Source organism: Myotis nattereri (genome assembly GCF_964212035.1).
Source record: "Myotis nattereri genome assembly, chromosome: 1".
NCBI lineage: Eukaryota > Metazoa > Chordata > Mammalia > Chiroptera > Vespertilionidae > Myotis > Myotis nattereri.
Genome location: NC_138075.1, coordinates 12,649,427 through 12,665,510, shown reverse-complemented (window position 1 = coordinate 12,665,510; position 16,084 = coordinate 12,649,427). Strand labels below are relative to the sequence as shown.

General features: G+C 42.1%; 1 protein-coding gene across 1 annotated transcript in view; it reads left to right on the top strand.

Annotated features, from left to right (window-relative positions):
* Positions 1-9,440, top strand: part of TTC8 (tetratricopeptide repeat domain 8) — a 37,690-nt gene extending 28,250 nt beyond the window's left edge. Inside the window, exons 9-14 of the mRNA XM_081106394.1 lie at positions 88-198; positions 3,716-3,855; positions 5,784-5,958; positions 6,239-6,361; positions 8,226-8,309; positions 8,840-9,440. Coding sequence (XP_080962520.1) covers positions 88-198; positions 3,716-3,855; positions 5,784-5,958; positions 6,239-6,361; positions 8,226-8,309; positions 8,840-8,956 — 750 coding nt within the window. The 3' untranslated portion in view covers positions 8,957-9,440. The remainder of the gene's footprint in view (positions 1-87; positions 199-3,715; positions 3,856-5,783; positions 5,959-6,238; positions 6,362-8,225; positions 8,310-8,839) is intronic.
* Positions 9,441-16,084: the final 6,644 nt, after the last annotated feature.

The window sequence follows — 16,084 nt, the reverse complement described above, 5'->3', positions numbered from 1 at the left end:
ACTAAGCAATTATGTAACCAATTGTCATAACAAATACTATATTATTTTAAGGACCAGTACTTTTACTGAACTGTGTCTTGGTTTTAGGTTTACACCTCATTGGATCAACCTGTGACTGCTTTAAACCTTTTCAAACAAGGCTTAGATAAGTTTCCAGGAGAAGTAACCCTGCTTTGTGGAATTGCCAGGATCTATGAGGTGAGGTTCATAGTATTAAAAAAGTTGATGTAAAATTGAGGTTATATGCTTCTTAAGTAAGCCCATTGTCCTGTGGGGGCCTAGCAAGGAGAACAATTTATAAAACTTGGGCTGCTGGCCTGTAGTTTACCAACAGAGTAAGAGATTTTAGTGTATGCATTTAGTAAAGCTGACTTTTTCTTAAGCAGTATTTCAAACATACATAAATGTATAGAGAATAGTATGAAATAGGGATTTAAGTTAGTTTCTATAGATTGCTAGTGGTCCCAGTACATTTATTGTACATTTATGGACCTTTTCGTAAGGTCTGTAATGTCAACTATAATTTTTTTTCTACATATGGTAGATATGATTTGGGGCCTTCTATTCTGTCCTATTTGTCTGTTTGTCTAACCTTATGCCAATATTATATCATCTTAATTACTGTGGTTTTATAAAACTTGCTATTTGGTAGGGCACTTTGTTCATCATTATCAGGAATGTTTTGGCTATTTTGGACTTTGCTTATTTTTTATAAACTTTAGCATCATGTTGCCAAATTCCATGAAAAGCCCCATTGAGGTATCCTGCCTGCTTCCTAATTACTTTAGCTTTACAATAACTCCCTGTACCTATTCTTCTTCACAGTTTGTTATTCTTGGCCCTTTGCTCTCCCATATTGATTTTAGGACTGACTTGTCAAGAACCATTAAAAATAACTGTGCAGGGATAGTGATTGGACTTGAGTTGAATACAAGAATGAGGGGGTGGGGTGGGCTGCCTCTCCTCCCACTCTCAATATGTCTCCTTTTGTTTTGATCTCATTTTTTTTTGTTTTGCAACGTATTTTGTAATTATCTCATAAAAATGGTTTGTTGGGGAGTCTCCAAAACCACCCTGAAGTTGGGTGATTTATTAGAAAGATCTGAAGCAAAGGGAAGAGGCACCTGGGGCAGAGTTCAGAGGAAAACAGGCACGAGTTTCCAAGAGTCCCCCCCACCCTCCTACCCCCCGTGGACTCACACAGGACACACCTGTTCTTTCAGCCACAGGCTATGACCACGTGTGCCAAGCAGTGTCTATCAGGGAAGCACATTGGAGACTTGGTGTACAAGGTTATTACTAGGGGCGGGTCATATAGGCACCCTCTGCCTATCATGTACCCAGATCCCAGACTCCCAAAAGTCAGACACGTGTTCAGAAAAACGATATTGTTTGTACGGTGTAGGTGAGGTGAGCCACTCTTACCATGTGGGAAAGTTTTATATCAGACTAGGGAACTAGCAAAGTTCTGAGATGCCGCCCAGGGGCCAACCTTGTAAACCGACCTTTCTAGGAATAACAGTCTCAGACCTGCTATGTTAACTTTTTCTGCACAGATGTATTCCTGCGTATAACTATGAATGGGATCCTCTTTTCTATCGTATTTTCTGTTTGATTATTTCTGGATAGTAGGAATGCATTAATTTTTAAAAGTAGATTTGATACTAGCAACCTGGCTAACTACTCTTTAAATTTTAATTCCTTATCCACAGGTTCTCTTAAAATTTCTAAGTAATAAAATAATCATCAGCTACAAATGGTTTCATTTCTTATTTCAATTATCTTACCAAACTAAAAAATATCTTATTGTTTAGGACTTCCAATATAGTATTTAATAGAAGCATCTCTGTTCTCTTTTAAATGCCTTGAAATGCTAGTTATGATATTTTAAAAACTATTTTGTTAGAAAAAGAGTGGAAAATATTAATAGTTTCTATATCTGGGTAGTAGTATATGAATGATTTTCATTTTTGGTTTTACAGTTTCAATATTTTCCAGATTTTCTGTAATGAATATGCATCACTTTAAAAAAGAAAAACAGTATTTTTGAATTGTCTGGAAAGGTGGTTTTTCTTTTTGAAATATAGTTTTGATAAACATCTATAATAATGAAAGCATAATATGCTAATTAGACCAGACAGCCAAACGAACGTTTGGACATCATTCCGGACGTCCTTCCAGATGAAGTCTCAGGGGGCTGAGGCAGAGGTGGTTAGGGGAGATCAGGCAGGAAGGTGAGTAGTTAGGGGCAATCATGTAGGCAGGCAGAGTGGTTAGGGGTGATCAGGCAGGCAGGCAGAGTGGTTAGGGGTGATCAGGCAGGCATGCGATTGGTTAGGGGTGATCAAGCAGGCAAGTGGTTAGGGGTGATGAAGCAGGCAGGCAGAGTGGTTAGGGGCGAGCAGGCAGGCAGGCAGGCAGGTAAGCAGTTAGGAACCAGCGGTCCTGGATTGTGAGAGGGATGTATGACTGCCGGTGTGGGATTGGGCCTAAACCGGCAGTCGGACATCCTCTGAGGGGTCTCGGATTGCGAGAGGGTGCAGGCTGGGCTGAGGGATCTACCCCCGCTCCCCCCCCCCACACACACACACATGAATTTTATGTACCGGGCCTCTAGTGTAAATAGAAAACTTTGATCATTCAATAAAAATTCTATATTTCTGTATCTTTACATGTGTGACTCCACATTGAACAGAATTTTGACCAAGAAGCTTGGGAAGGAAGGGTAATAAATTGGGCTGTGAACCCAGTGGCATTCACGTATAGGGTTGACTGTTCCGATGCTCTTGCACCTTCATGCTCTGTCTTCTCACATCCCAGTCCTTCGGCCGGTCTTCCTTAGGCAGGAAGTGCTGGCAGAGAGTGCTGTGGTTGCTGGTCAGAGTTCCCTCCACGCCTCTGTGGTAGTCACTGTTGCCATGGCTGCGATAGGGCACAGATCCTTTAACCAGCTACCTTCTTCCTTGCCCTGCTTCGCGGTGGCCAGGAGTTGGAGGAACATATCCTGTGATGGGTGCACAGGGGAGGGCTTTGTGAGGAAGGGAGAGTTTCACTTCGCTCTCAGAGGAAGGAAGATGTCGAGAGGAAAGTGTCCTCGTGGGGACAGTGCCAGGCGCCCGTCGGGTGATCGGGACTAAGCACAGACGTGAGCTGGTCGGATGCAGCATTCCCTTTGAAGCTACAGTTCAGTTCCCTGGCGCATAGTTCGCCGCACAAAGATTTCCAGCGTGTCCTTTTTCTCTTTATGTGCCAGCGGCTTCAGCGTTCACTAGTGAAGTTTGTCCTAGCATCGCAGCCTACACTGCATGTGCCGGTAGAGATGTTTTGTAGGTACAGCAGATGTGCTCAGGCCTCAGCCCTCACTTCACCCAGGCCTCAGCCCTCACTTCACCCAGGCCTGTGCACACCGCACCCCTCCGCGGCCCCTTCTGAAGCAGCAGCCTCCCTCTCCGCACCCTGCTCTGTCTTTCTCTCCATCCCGGTCCTTGCCCAACATCACATCACATGTGTGTTCATTTGTTGCTCTTCCCTACCAGATGCAGTCTCCGTGAGGATAGTAACTTTATCTCTTTGGTTTATATTGTGTCCCCAGGCCCTAGAACAGTCTGGTAGGTTCTTAATAAATACTTACTGAATGAGAAAATGTAAACCAGTCAGAAAGTGACGTCTTGGCGATATCAGTCAATTATTGCTCTTCTGTCTTGCTGGAGAATAGGAAATGAACAATATCTCATCGGCCTCCGAATACTACAAAGAAGTTTTGAAACAGGACAACACTCACATGGAGGCCATTGCATGCATTGGGAGCAACCACTTTTATTCTGATCAACCAGAAGTCGCCCTCCGCTTCTACAGGTGAGCTCTACCTTCAGTTTGTGAGACTCCTTTCCTGTGGAATATTGGCGAGACAGTAATAAAGAGGGAATGCAAATGTAGAGAAATAGTGTATAAGCCATGTCTGTATGAGACTAGAAACTCAAACACCCAGGTGTTTTATGAGCATTAAAAGTAACCTCTAAAACTTTAGAAATGCACAGATATTTGGCACCTTGTAGAAACACACCCCGATAATCACCTGAATGTTTAACCCTATGGCATTACAGGCTTAGGTAGCAATGTAGAAGTTTCTAAGGGTCACCATACTCATTTTGTATTCTCAGGATAAATCCTCTCACATACAAAGTAGCCATTTTGTCATTGACCAGTAACAGTTTAATGGCTGCTGGAAGCACCTCCATCTCACCATCTCTGCCTTCATTAATGCCATTATCTATACTAATCTGTACTAATAAAAAGGTAACATGCTAATTAGACGGGACCTCTTCCGGACATCCTTTTGTACGTACTTCCAGACAAAGCCACGGTGGCGGGGGCCGAGGCAGAGGCAGTTAGGGGCGATCAGGCTGGCAGGGGAGGGCAGTTAGGGGCAACCAGGCCGGCAGGGGAGGGCAGTTAGGGGTGACCAGGATGGCAGGGGAGGGCAGTTAGGGCCGATCAGGCAGGCAGGCAGAGGTGGTTAGGGTGATCAGGCAGGCAGGCAGAGTGGTTAGGGATGATCAGGCAGGCAGGGGAGCAGTTAGGGGCATCAGGCAGGCAGGCAGAGTGGTTAGGGATGATCAAGCAGGCAGGCAAATAAGCAGTTAGGAAGCCAGCAGTCCCAGATTGCTAGAGGGATGTCCAACTGCTGGTTTAGGCCCGATCCCAACCTGCAGTTGGACATTCCCTGAGGGGGTCCCAGATTGGAGAGGGTGCAGGCCGGGCTGAGGGACCCCCTCACCCCATGGATGAATTTCATGCACCGGGCCTCTAGTGTATACAGTAATGACCTTGAAGCTGAGATGGGGGTGAGATTTGCAAAGAGAAGCAGGCCCCAGGTTCTGAGCCCCAATGGGGACCTGAAACAGCATCCCGTGTTTTGTGAAGTATTGTCAACTTTTGTCCAACAAATTTTTCAGTCTAAATGAATTCTGTTCTCTGGTTCTCTTTTGAGCACAGACTTATTTTATCCAAGAGCTTGTTTCTGGATTAATTTTTAAATTTTGATTTCCTCTTCAGCCCTTAGGTAATACAAGGAGGTAACTGGCAACTGGCAAGAGTTCTTCCCAGATATATATAAGTGATCATGTCAGTGCTGTCTTGAGTCACGCAGCTGACTGTTCCCCTGCCCCCAAGCGGGTCACGGGTTCCTCAGGGCAGCTGGGCTGGATTTCATTTGCTTATCTGAACTCTTGTCCTTTGTCCTGTGGGATTAATGATGCGTAGAAGCAAATGGGCTTCTTGAGCTGTAGCGGTCTGTCTTCCGTGGTGGGAGCCCATTGGAGGTCGGTAGATGCAGCTAAACCACAAAATACTTATCACCAAAAACAGGACCCACTCAACTGAAAACGTGGAAGTAAATGCTAAACATCCTCAAATTAGATCAGGAGGTTTAGGAGCTTAGCTGTGGGTACAAAAGCTTTATGAAGCAAAAATGTGTGGGTTTTACTTTTCGTGACTATTTATGTCTTATTTTGATTCTCTAACCAAGCTTTTTGGAGGGAAAAAACTTAGATAAGTTGTGTCTGACCTTGCCTGTGGACACATTTCCCATAACTGGTACTATTAAAAAAGGCATGCTTTTGTATTTGCTTTAACACTTTTTCATCAACTGCAATACTTTCTATTTCTATTCGGGGGTGTTAAAATTATAAAATAAGTTCATTTCTAACTTTGTAAAAAATACATGTGTCTAAACATTTGTAAAGTTGGTCTGACAGCCAAACATGTCTCCTCTTCTCAAAAAGGCGCCTCCTGCAGATGGGCGTCTATAACTGCCAGCTCTTCAACAACCTGGGGCTCTGCTGCTTCTACGCCCAGCAGTACGACATGACGCTGACCTCATTCGAACGTGCCCTTTCTCTGGCTGAAAACGAAGAAGAGGCAGCTGATGTCTGGTACAACCTGGGACATATAGCTGTGGTATGTTGTTCCTCTCACATCCCTTCTGCCATAGGAAAGGTAGTGCAAGTCCGTCTGAAGGCATTTTCAGGAATTGTGAATCCAGGCTTGGCAACAGTCTTAGGTAGCAATGTAGAGGTTCCTAAGGGTCACCATACTCATTTTGTATTCCCGGGGTAAATCCTCTCACATACAATTCCCCACTTGACTCCCATGATTGGCACTTGCTGCCCGGACGGGAGGAGGTGGCGGGAGGAAGCGTGTGGATCGGCGTGTGCGGAAATGTGTGTTGCTTTTGCAGGGAGTAGGAGACACGAATCTGGCCCACCAGTGCCTCAGGCTGGCTCTGGTCAACAACAACCACCACGCCGAGGCCTACAACAACCTGGCCGTGCTGGAGATGCGGAAGGGCCACGTGGAACAGGTCAGCGCCCTGCGTGCACAGTGGACAGGCTGCTGTCTCCAAAGAAAAGCTGTCCCGGCAGCGCCTCCACCGGCTGTAACTTAACAGGGAGCCCGGGTTTGAATCCCAGCCTGTCACGCATTAGTGATGTGACCTGGCACAAGTCACTTGTCTCCGAAACAGAGCACCTAGTTTATCAGGACAGACCTGCACCCCCCAGTCTTCCCTGTTGTAGGGAAATGTTGCATCATTCACAGTCCCCACCCACCAGGGAGCTGCTCAAGCCAGAATCCTAGGAGGTACCCTGGAAACCTCCTGTTCGGACTGCCTCTCCTGCCACCCCATGTCCCCAGCGTGGTTGACAAGCCCTTGTCAGGCCTATCTCCAAGCCTCGTCCTGAACCCGGCCACCTTCCTCTCCCCACCACCCTCTCCCACCTGCTCTCACCTCCTGCCTGGACCAATGCAAGAGTCCCCTTGCTGGTCTTTTTGTTTCCAAGTCAGCAAGTAAGTGTGCCCTCTAAGACATCCTCCTCAGGACAGCCGCAGGGATTTTGAAGAAACAAACAAGATTATTTTATTACTACTTCGCTTAGCATCCTTCAGAGGCTTTCTCTTTTCACTTGAAGTAAAACCTGGACTTCAGCCCTTGGCCTAGGAGGCCCCGTGGCATGTGGCCTCTGGCTCCCTCTCAGATGACACCTTTTGCCGCTGCCACAGTCCCCCCTTCCCCACGGTTTCACTTTCTTGGGTTTCAGTTACTCGCACTCAGCCATGGTCCTAAAATGTTACATGGGAAATTCCAGGAATAACAACTTAGGAGTTTTAAATTGAGCGCCATCCTGAGCGCGGTCCCTCTCCATCCTGCCCAGGACAGGAATCATCACTCTGTCCAGTGCGTCCACGCTGCACATCAGTCACTTAGTAGCTGTCTCAGTTATCAGATTGGCTATGAGAGAGAGAGGGGGGGGGGGGAGAGGACATTTATAGCACGTATATTGTCATAACTGTTCTATTTTACTATTGTTGTTAACCTCTTATTGCGCCTAATTTATAAATTAAACTTTATCATCGGTGTGTATGTATAAGAAAAACATAGAATGTACAGGGTTTGGTACTATCCCTGGTTTCAGGCATCTGCTGGGGTCTTGGAGCGTTTCCCCGTGGATGAGGGAGGACTGCTGCCCACCTTTCGTACTGACTTCTGGACACGTTAGCTGCCTGCTGCTCTGCAGACACGCAGGGACTGTCCTTACTTTAGGGCCTTCGGAAAGTTCTTGCAGATCCTGCAGTGACTTTTCTTTTTGTCACTGAGGTCTCAGCTTCATCCCCTCCTTCTCACACTTGGTGTCAAGGAGACCCTCAGGCACTGGCAGCAGAATGGGAAATGCATGCTCACTGCCACCCAGCACAGAACCCATGGAGCTTTGAAATTTGCTGTGGCGTTTGGTTGTGTTTGTTGTTGAATTAGAGAACAGATCATTAGGAGCCCACTAAACCAGTCAACAGCAACACACACTGGATTAACAAGACTTTTTTTTTTTTTTTTTTTTTTTTAGCATTGAGAAGATTATATTTTGAGTTGTCATATTGAAATATAAACTTTACAGGAACAGCAGTTCTCAAATAACTAAATCTACTTAAGTTTTCAGTTCCCTTATTTTCACCATATTTTGAAACATTTTAGTATTAATCTAGTTTTGGAAAATATACGTAGTTAGTATATTAGTAAGTTGTATTACATGAGGAATGTCATCTGTATTTATCACATCATGTTTATTAAGGTCCTATCTTGGGTAAAGGATTCTTTACCAAAAAAACCCCACAAATATAGTGCTGACATCTGCTCAGATACCTTTGGTTTTTCTTTTCTTTTCTTTACACAGGCAAGAGCGCTGTTGCAAACTGCGTCATCTTTAGCACCCCACATGTATGAGCCGCATTTTAATTTTGCAACAATCTCTGATAAGGTATTCTCTTTCTATAGCAATTTGGTTTTTAAAAAAATCATACAGATAAATAAGGGCATTCTAACCATAACTTCCGGAAAGAAATGATTTTTTAAACACAATTATTATAAACACATATGTCTTCCCTTAAGGGACCTTGTAATAAACTTTAAAGAACGTTATCACCGAATATTGCCTAAACTTAATACCATTATGGATTGCAGAAGAATTATTTTATGTTTTAAGATATGACATTTAGTCATTAAAAATATACTCATTAAGGAGCTGCTGGGTTTAGGAAGGATTCAGTAATTGGCATTTACAGCAAGGAAATTATTTATATAATTGGTTATTTTCTTTTTCTCATGTTTTTTCAAGTCAGACTTGTCATCTAGGTGAAATAATTCTACATTCCAAATAGCATAATCAAGCAGATTACCCTTGGGAACCATTTGAGTTTGGACAGTGTACAGATAGTATGTCTTGTTTTGACTCCCTTGCTCATTTTTTGGGAGTTTTATTCTGTGGTCTTATTCTGGTCTTTCTTGCAGATTGGAGATCTGCAGAGAAGCTATGTTGCTGCTCGGAAGTCTGAGGCCGCATTTCCGGATCACGTGGACACCCAGCACTTAATTAAGCAGTTAAAGCAGCACTTTGCTGTGCTCTGATGGCTCCTTAGACCAAGTGTATTTTTACGATGGGGCATTGTATGAGGGAAAAAGAAGTGTGTTTATTTACATATGTGATACAAACCTGTGCTTGATATTAGTGAGGATGACACGAGGGAGTTTAAACAAGAATGTAAATTAAAACTTTTATAATAACTTTGTAATATTACAAAAGACAGGATTTCTGCATTTGTAAGTAGATCATGAAGCCTCTCCCACATTATATAGTGGGTGTTTATTTATAATGTTTATAAACCATTTTCATGAATTTCCTCAAAGTTTTATAAATGCACATTTTTACTGTTCTTAAGCTTGCCATTAGCTATCATGTAGCTAAAGAGGTCTGAAACTTGCACTTTTATGACTGAAAATGTGTATATTTACTCTAATTAGAGATTTATTTGAAGTATTTATCAGATACTTTGTGAGAGACTCTACATTTTCCTATGTGTTATGCTTTAAAATAAATCAGTGTGTAAAACACCATCATTCTGTTATTTTTCTTCCTCTATCTCTTTTTTCAGTGTCCTGTAGTTTTCAGCATATAAGTCTTTTACCTCCTTAGTTAAGTTTATTCCTAGGTATTTTAATTTTTTTGGTGCAATGGTAAATGGGATTGCTTCTGTAGTTTCACTTTCTGTAAGTTCACTATTGGTGTAAAGAAATGCCATGGATTTCTTAGCATTAATTTTGTATCCTGCTACATTGCCGAATTCATTTATTAAGTCTAATAATTTTTTGATGGAGTCTTTAGGGTTCTGTATGTACAGTATCATGTCATCTGCAAATAAGGACAGTTTTACTTCTTCTTTTCCAATCTGGATGCCTTTTATTTCTTCTTCGTGTCTGATCACAATGGCTAGTACTTCCAGTACTATGTTGAACAGGAGTGGTGAGAGGGGGCATCCCTGTCTTGTTCCTGTTTTTAGGGGGAATGGTTTTAGTTTTTGCCCATTGATTATGATGTTGGTTGTGGGTTTGTCATATATGGCTTTTATTATGTTGAGGTATGATCCCTCAATTCCTATCTTGCTGAGAGTTTTTATCAAGAAAGGGTGTTGGATTTTGTCAAATGCTTTTTCCGCATCAATTGATATGACTATGTGGTTTTTTTCTCTCAATTTGTTTATGTGATGTATCACGTTTATTGATTTGCGGATATTGTACCATCCTTGCATCCCTGGGATAAATCCTACTTGGTCATGGTGTATGATCTTTCTGATGTACTGCTGGATCCGATTTGCTAGGATTTTGTTGAGGATTTTGGCATCTATGTTCATGAGGGATATTGGCCTGTAATTCTCTTTCATTGTGTTGTCTTTATCTGGTTTTGGGATTAGGGTGATGTTGGCTTCATAGAATGAGCTGGGAAGTGTTCCTTCCTCTTGGATCTTTTGACATAGTCTGAGGAGGATAGGTTTTAGGTCTTCCTTGAATGTTTGGTAAAACTCCCCTGTGAAGCCATCTGGCCCCGGGCTTTTGTTTGCTGGAAGCTTTTTGATTACTGCTTCGATTTCCTCCATAGTTATTGGCCTATTGAGATTTTTAGATTCTTCCTGGTTAAGTTTTGGAAGGTTGTATTTATCTAGGAATATGTCCATTTCCTCCAGGTTGTCTAGTGTGTTGGAGTAGAGTTGTTCATAGTATTTTCTAACAATCCTTTGTATTTCTATGGGGTCTGTTGTTATTTCTCCTCTTTCATTTCTGAGTTTGTTTATTTGGGTCCTCTCTCTTTGTTTCTTGGTGAGCCTGGCTAGAGGTGTATCAATCTTGTTTATCCTTTCAAAGAACCAGCTCTTGGTTTTGTTGATCTTTATTCTGTTATTTTTCATGAGATTTTATTTCAGGGAGCTCAGATAAAAATGTCTTTCAGAAGTCTGTAATCTTAGAAATCAAGTCATCATTTTAATTTTATTTGAAATGATGCACCACCAAGTCGGTTTTGTTCCTGAGAAGCTATATTTGGGCTATCACATTGTTAGTGTCAGAACCTCAGGTTTAGAAATGGGGTCACAGGCCAGGAGTCCACCTGTGCTCAGCCCCGGGAAGGTCAGGCCAGGTCCCAGTTCTGTGCGTTGTAAATCCTGGACGGGCCCCAGACTGTATTAGAGGAACTCTCCTTAAGGTGTTTGTTCAAGGTCGTGTGTCAAGGGGACAGGGACACTCAAATGTGCATTTTGGACTTTGGAATCTGTCCATGTTATTTTTCACTTCTTAACTTCCTGAACACTATTTTACAGGTGCCTATTCGTTTCTGTTCAGATTTGTGTAAATAGTACTACTGAGCTGATAGAACAAAACCATGTGAATTTAAGGCATTCTAGATTGTCAGAGGCTGGAAGTAACCTCCGAGAATACGTGGAGAGTGTCTTCGAGGTGCAGATGAAGGAAGGTATGTTCTAGGGTCCGGAGTTGCCCAGTGACTGGTGGTACAGCCATGACGGACCCATGGTCCTGACCCTGAGCTTTAGGATTTAACCTTTCCTTCTGCAGGGCATGCAAGTGCTGCTTTAGCTCATGGGAATTTCCTCCAGCCCTAGTACTGCACTTACTATTTAGATTGACATTTTATAATGTGAACCGTTTTCTCAGTTAATGTAAGATAAGAGCTAATCACAGTGGCTAACACCAAGGATGTGTGTGCACTCAGCACTGTTCTAAGCACTTGATGTGATTAATTCATCTGATTCCCACTGCAGTCCTGTGAGGTGCTGCTATTCCCATTTTACTTGTGAGAAAAACGAGGCACAGAGCAGTCAGGCCACTTGCCCAAGGTTAAACAGTTACAAGTGGCAGAGCTGAGATGTAAATACAGGCATGGTGGCCCCCGAGTGTCTGTTCCTAACCACTCTGTTAAATCACTTCACAGTGTTTCTCCTGTAAATAAAGCTACGATCATTTAAAATGAATATTATATGCATTAGTAAAAGTGAATAATAAGGGAATAGTCACACAACAAAAAGTAAATGAGTCAGTATTCCTAAGGCAGCGGTTCTCAACCTGTGGGTCGCGACCCCTTTGGGGGTCAAACGACCCTTTCACAGGGGTCGCCTAAGACCATCGGAAAACACATATTTAATTACATATTGTTTTTGTGATGAATTACTATGCTTTAATTATGTTCAATTTGTAACAATGAAATTGGGGGTCACCACAACATGAGGAACAGTATTAAAGGGTCGTGGCATTAGGAAGGTTGAGAACCACTGTCCTAAGGTGACATAGAGATATTTTTGTCCTGGCTTTATGTTAATTCAATGTGAACACCAACGCAAAGGGTGAGTCAGGATGGCTGAGGGCAGAATGATGACATAACGCTGCGTCAGGAGCTATATACATCTCTGTAACAAAATTATTTCTGAACTGCGTCGTTTCTGGCTTCTGTGCCAACATTCCTATAGAAGGAAGGTTAACAATTGTCTTCAATCATGGCTAAAAAGGTATTCAATCCATATGCAAACTGTTCAACCAAAATTAACATCATTGAGCTTCCGACTGATGAAAATGAGATATGGCAAGAAGGCTGCCCACACTGAATAATTGCTGAGGTTAGAAGTTCTTCCTTTGCAAAAGTATCACATCTGAACCAGTCTCCTATGGTACTAATTGTTGTTACATTTCTGATCCCAGGATCAGAGCACTCATCAGGATATAATGTATGGCTTAGAGATAGGAAAATTGATAAAGGTGACACGTCACTATCCTTTTAATGTAGTTTCCACCACCAATTCTTTATTAACATGAAGGATTTCTTATCAAGAGATTTCAGTTGGGACTGAGTTTAAGCATTCAGAAAAAACACACACAAAGATTTTAGAAATACTGTGGTAACACTCAAACCTTGGACTATAATGAACCCAGAAATTGAGTTCAGATAAAAGGCCATAACCAAATGGTTATAAATTCTAGGAAATAGGTTAATTGGAATGGTCCTTGGATATGTTCTAGAGTTCCAAAATGGTTATCTAGGTTCAGATATTAGTGGGGTGTGGGGGAGATTTATTTAGTAATTTGAAAATAACTGCAGTTTTATATTCTTCCATGTAGATGGCATTAGTCCTATTTTTTGGCTGGCAAATACAACATTTTTCAGAGATGCTGGCATTTTGCTTCCTTGATATTAAAGCCATATTCTTGAGATTAAAGGATAAAGATTAAATAAAGATTAATTTATAATCACGGGACTATAACATTCCTTGCAGTGTGATCCTTTCCCTTACCTGAATCCTGACTAATGAGGAGTAATTGGTTGGTAAGATGTCAATGATGGAAACTCTTGGAGAAAACAACCACATTATCTTAGGGAAGAAAAGGCCACACCTAGACAGATTTTAGGAAGAAATTTTTTCCCTTTTTTTAAACAATATATTTTTATTGATTTCAGAGAGGAAGAGAAAGGGAGACTTGCACGCCCCCTACTGGGGATCGAACCCGCAACCTGGGCATGTGCCCTTGGATGGAATCAAACCTGAGACCCTTCAGTCCGCAGGCTAACACTCTATTCACTGAGCCAAACCAGCTAGGGCAATTTTTTCCCTTTTTGAATCAGACAAGATAGACCCTCACCCAGTGTTTGAAACTCAAGTTCAGTGGGCTCTAGAACTTCACACTGTCACTGCCCCCCCCCCCCCCACACCTGACCCACACCTGCTCTATGAGATTCTCTCTCTCCCTCTCCCTCTCTCTGACTAACAGGCCTTCTAAAGCTTCCCCCTTTCTAGTACTCCCATCATTATGGAAACTGCTCTCATTAAGGCCAGTAATAACTCCCATTGAGCAAATCCAGCGGTGCTTTTTAAAAAAATACCCCTTTTTAAAATATATCATTCATATACCATACCATTCTCTTTAGTACCATTCAATGATTCTTAATATATTCGCAGCTGAGCAGCCATCACTATAATTAATTTAAAACCATTTCACCATCCCCAAAGAAGCCTCATACCCATTAGCAGATTCTATTGAATGTATAGATCTATTGGGGGAATTTCGCCATCTTAATATTAAGTGTGTTCATGAACATGGGATGTCTCAGTGGTTCATTTTTAGTCTTTATCTCACTTGACCTTTCTCAGCATTTGCATGGCTCACTCTCTTGAAGTTCTCTTCTCCTTTGACTTCTTTAGTGCCATCACTTTTCTGGGTTCTCCTCCCACTTTTCAGAGCACCCCTCAATCTCATGAAAGACTCCAAATTGCCCAATAGCTTAATTCCTTTTCTTTTACTTGCCCTTTAAATTTTGTTGTTAGTCAGGGTTCCACTTTCCACCCTTTGAAATTCTCACTTTTTCTCTTATTCCTCAGTATGCTCATTCTCTCAAAGAACCTTCAACTACCACACACAGGCTAGGGCAGCCGTGGGCAAACTACGGCCCACGGGCCGGATCCGGCCCGTTCGGCTGTTCTATCCGGCCCGCGGAGCTGAAAGAGCGGAGGGTTCTCTTGCTCTCCCCTCCGCTCCTTCACCAGCAGCAGTGTTAACATGTATTAGTTCACACAAACACTCCATCCATGCTTTTGTTCTGGCCCTCCGGTCCAGTTTCAGAACCCATTGTGGCCCTCGAGTCAAAAAGTTTGCCCACCCCTGGTAGGGGTTCCCAGTCTGTGTTTTGGGTCTCATCTTCTGACTCCAGATACTGATTTCCAACTTCCAACTGGAATTGTCACTTGGATATTTCAGAGCCATTTTAAACTCAAAGTAAAAGTATTCATCAGCAGCCTCTCCAAATCTGATCAGACCTTGCACTGTATACAAAAGTTAAATGTATGACAGACCTCAATGTATAACTTATAAGTACAAACTTTTAGAAGAAAACATAAGAGAAATTCTTTGTCAGTTTGGGTTACATATTTTTTTTTTTAGATGTAGCACCAAAAGCATACTAAAAAGAAAAGAAAGATTAAGCAGTTGGACTTCATGAAAATTAAAAACTTTTACAACTTGAAAGACCTTGTTAGGAGAATGGAAAGACAAACCATAGGCTGGGAGAAAATACTTGCAAATCTTATATCTGATAAAGATTTACATTCAGAATATATAAAGAACTCCCAAAACTCAATAAGAAAAAATAAAAATGGGCAAAATAACAAATTTTGACACTTCATTAAAGAAGCTATATCAATGGCAAATAAGCACATGAAAAGATTCTCAACAAAATTAGTCATTAAGGAAATAACTCCCATTTGACCATGTGATCCCACTTCTAGGAATATATCCCAAGAAACCAGAAAACCAATCAGAAAGGATATGTGCACCCATATGTTCATAGCAGCACAATTCACCATAGCTAAGATCTGGAAACAGCCTAAGTGCCCATCAGTAGATGAATGGATTAGAAAACTGTGGTACATCTACACGATGGAATACTATGCTGCTGTAAAAAAGAAGGAACTCTTACCATTTGCAACAGCATGGATGGAACTGGAGAGCATTATGCTAAGTGAAATAAGCCAGTCAATGAAGGAAAAATACCACATGATCTCACTCATTCATGGATAATAGAGACCATTATAAACTTTTGAACAATAATAGATACAGAGGCAGAGCTGCCTCAAACTGATTGTCAAACTGCAGCGGGAAGGCCCGGGAGGGTTGGGGGGCAGGAGGGAGGGGGTTAAGAGATCAACCAAAGGACTTGTATGCATGCATATAAGCATAACCAATGGACATAAGACACTGGGGGGTAGGGGAGGCCAGGGGATTGTCAAGGGCGGTGGGGAAAAAAAGGACACATATGTAATACCCTTTGTAATACTTTAAGCAATAAAATAATAAATAAATAAATACATAAAATCAAGTTAGAATGGCTACATTTAAAAAGATAGACCATATCAACTGTTGGTTAGCACATGGAGCAAGTAGAACTATATACTCATACTGGTGGTGGGAATGTAAATTGGTACAACCACATTGGAAGATGGTTTGCAGTTTCTTAAAACATTAAACTCTACACCTCCCATTTGATCCAGCCATGCCCATTCCTGTGTATGTACCCAAGAGAAATATAAGCATACATTCATAAAAAGACTTGGGCCTGAATATGTACAGCAACTTTATTTGTAATAGCTCCTAACTGGAAACAATCCAGATATCCACATCAACAGGTGAAGGAATACTTGTAAGCAAGCT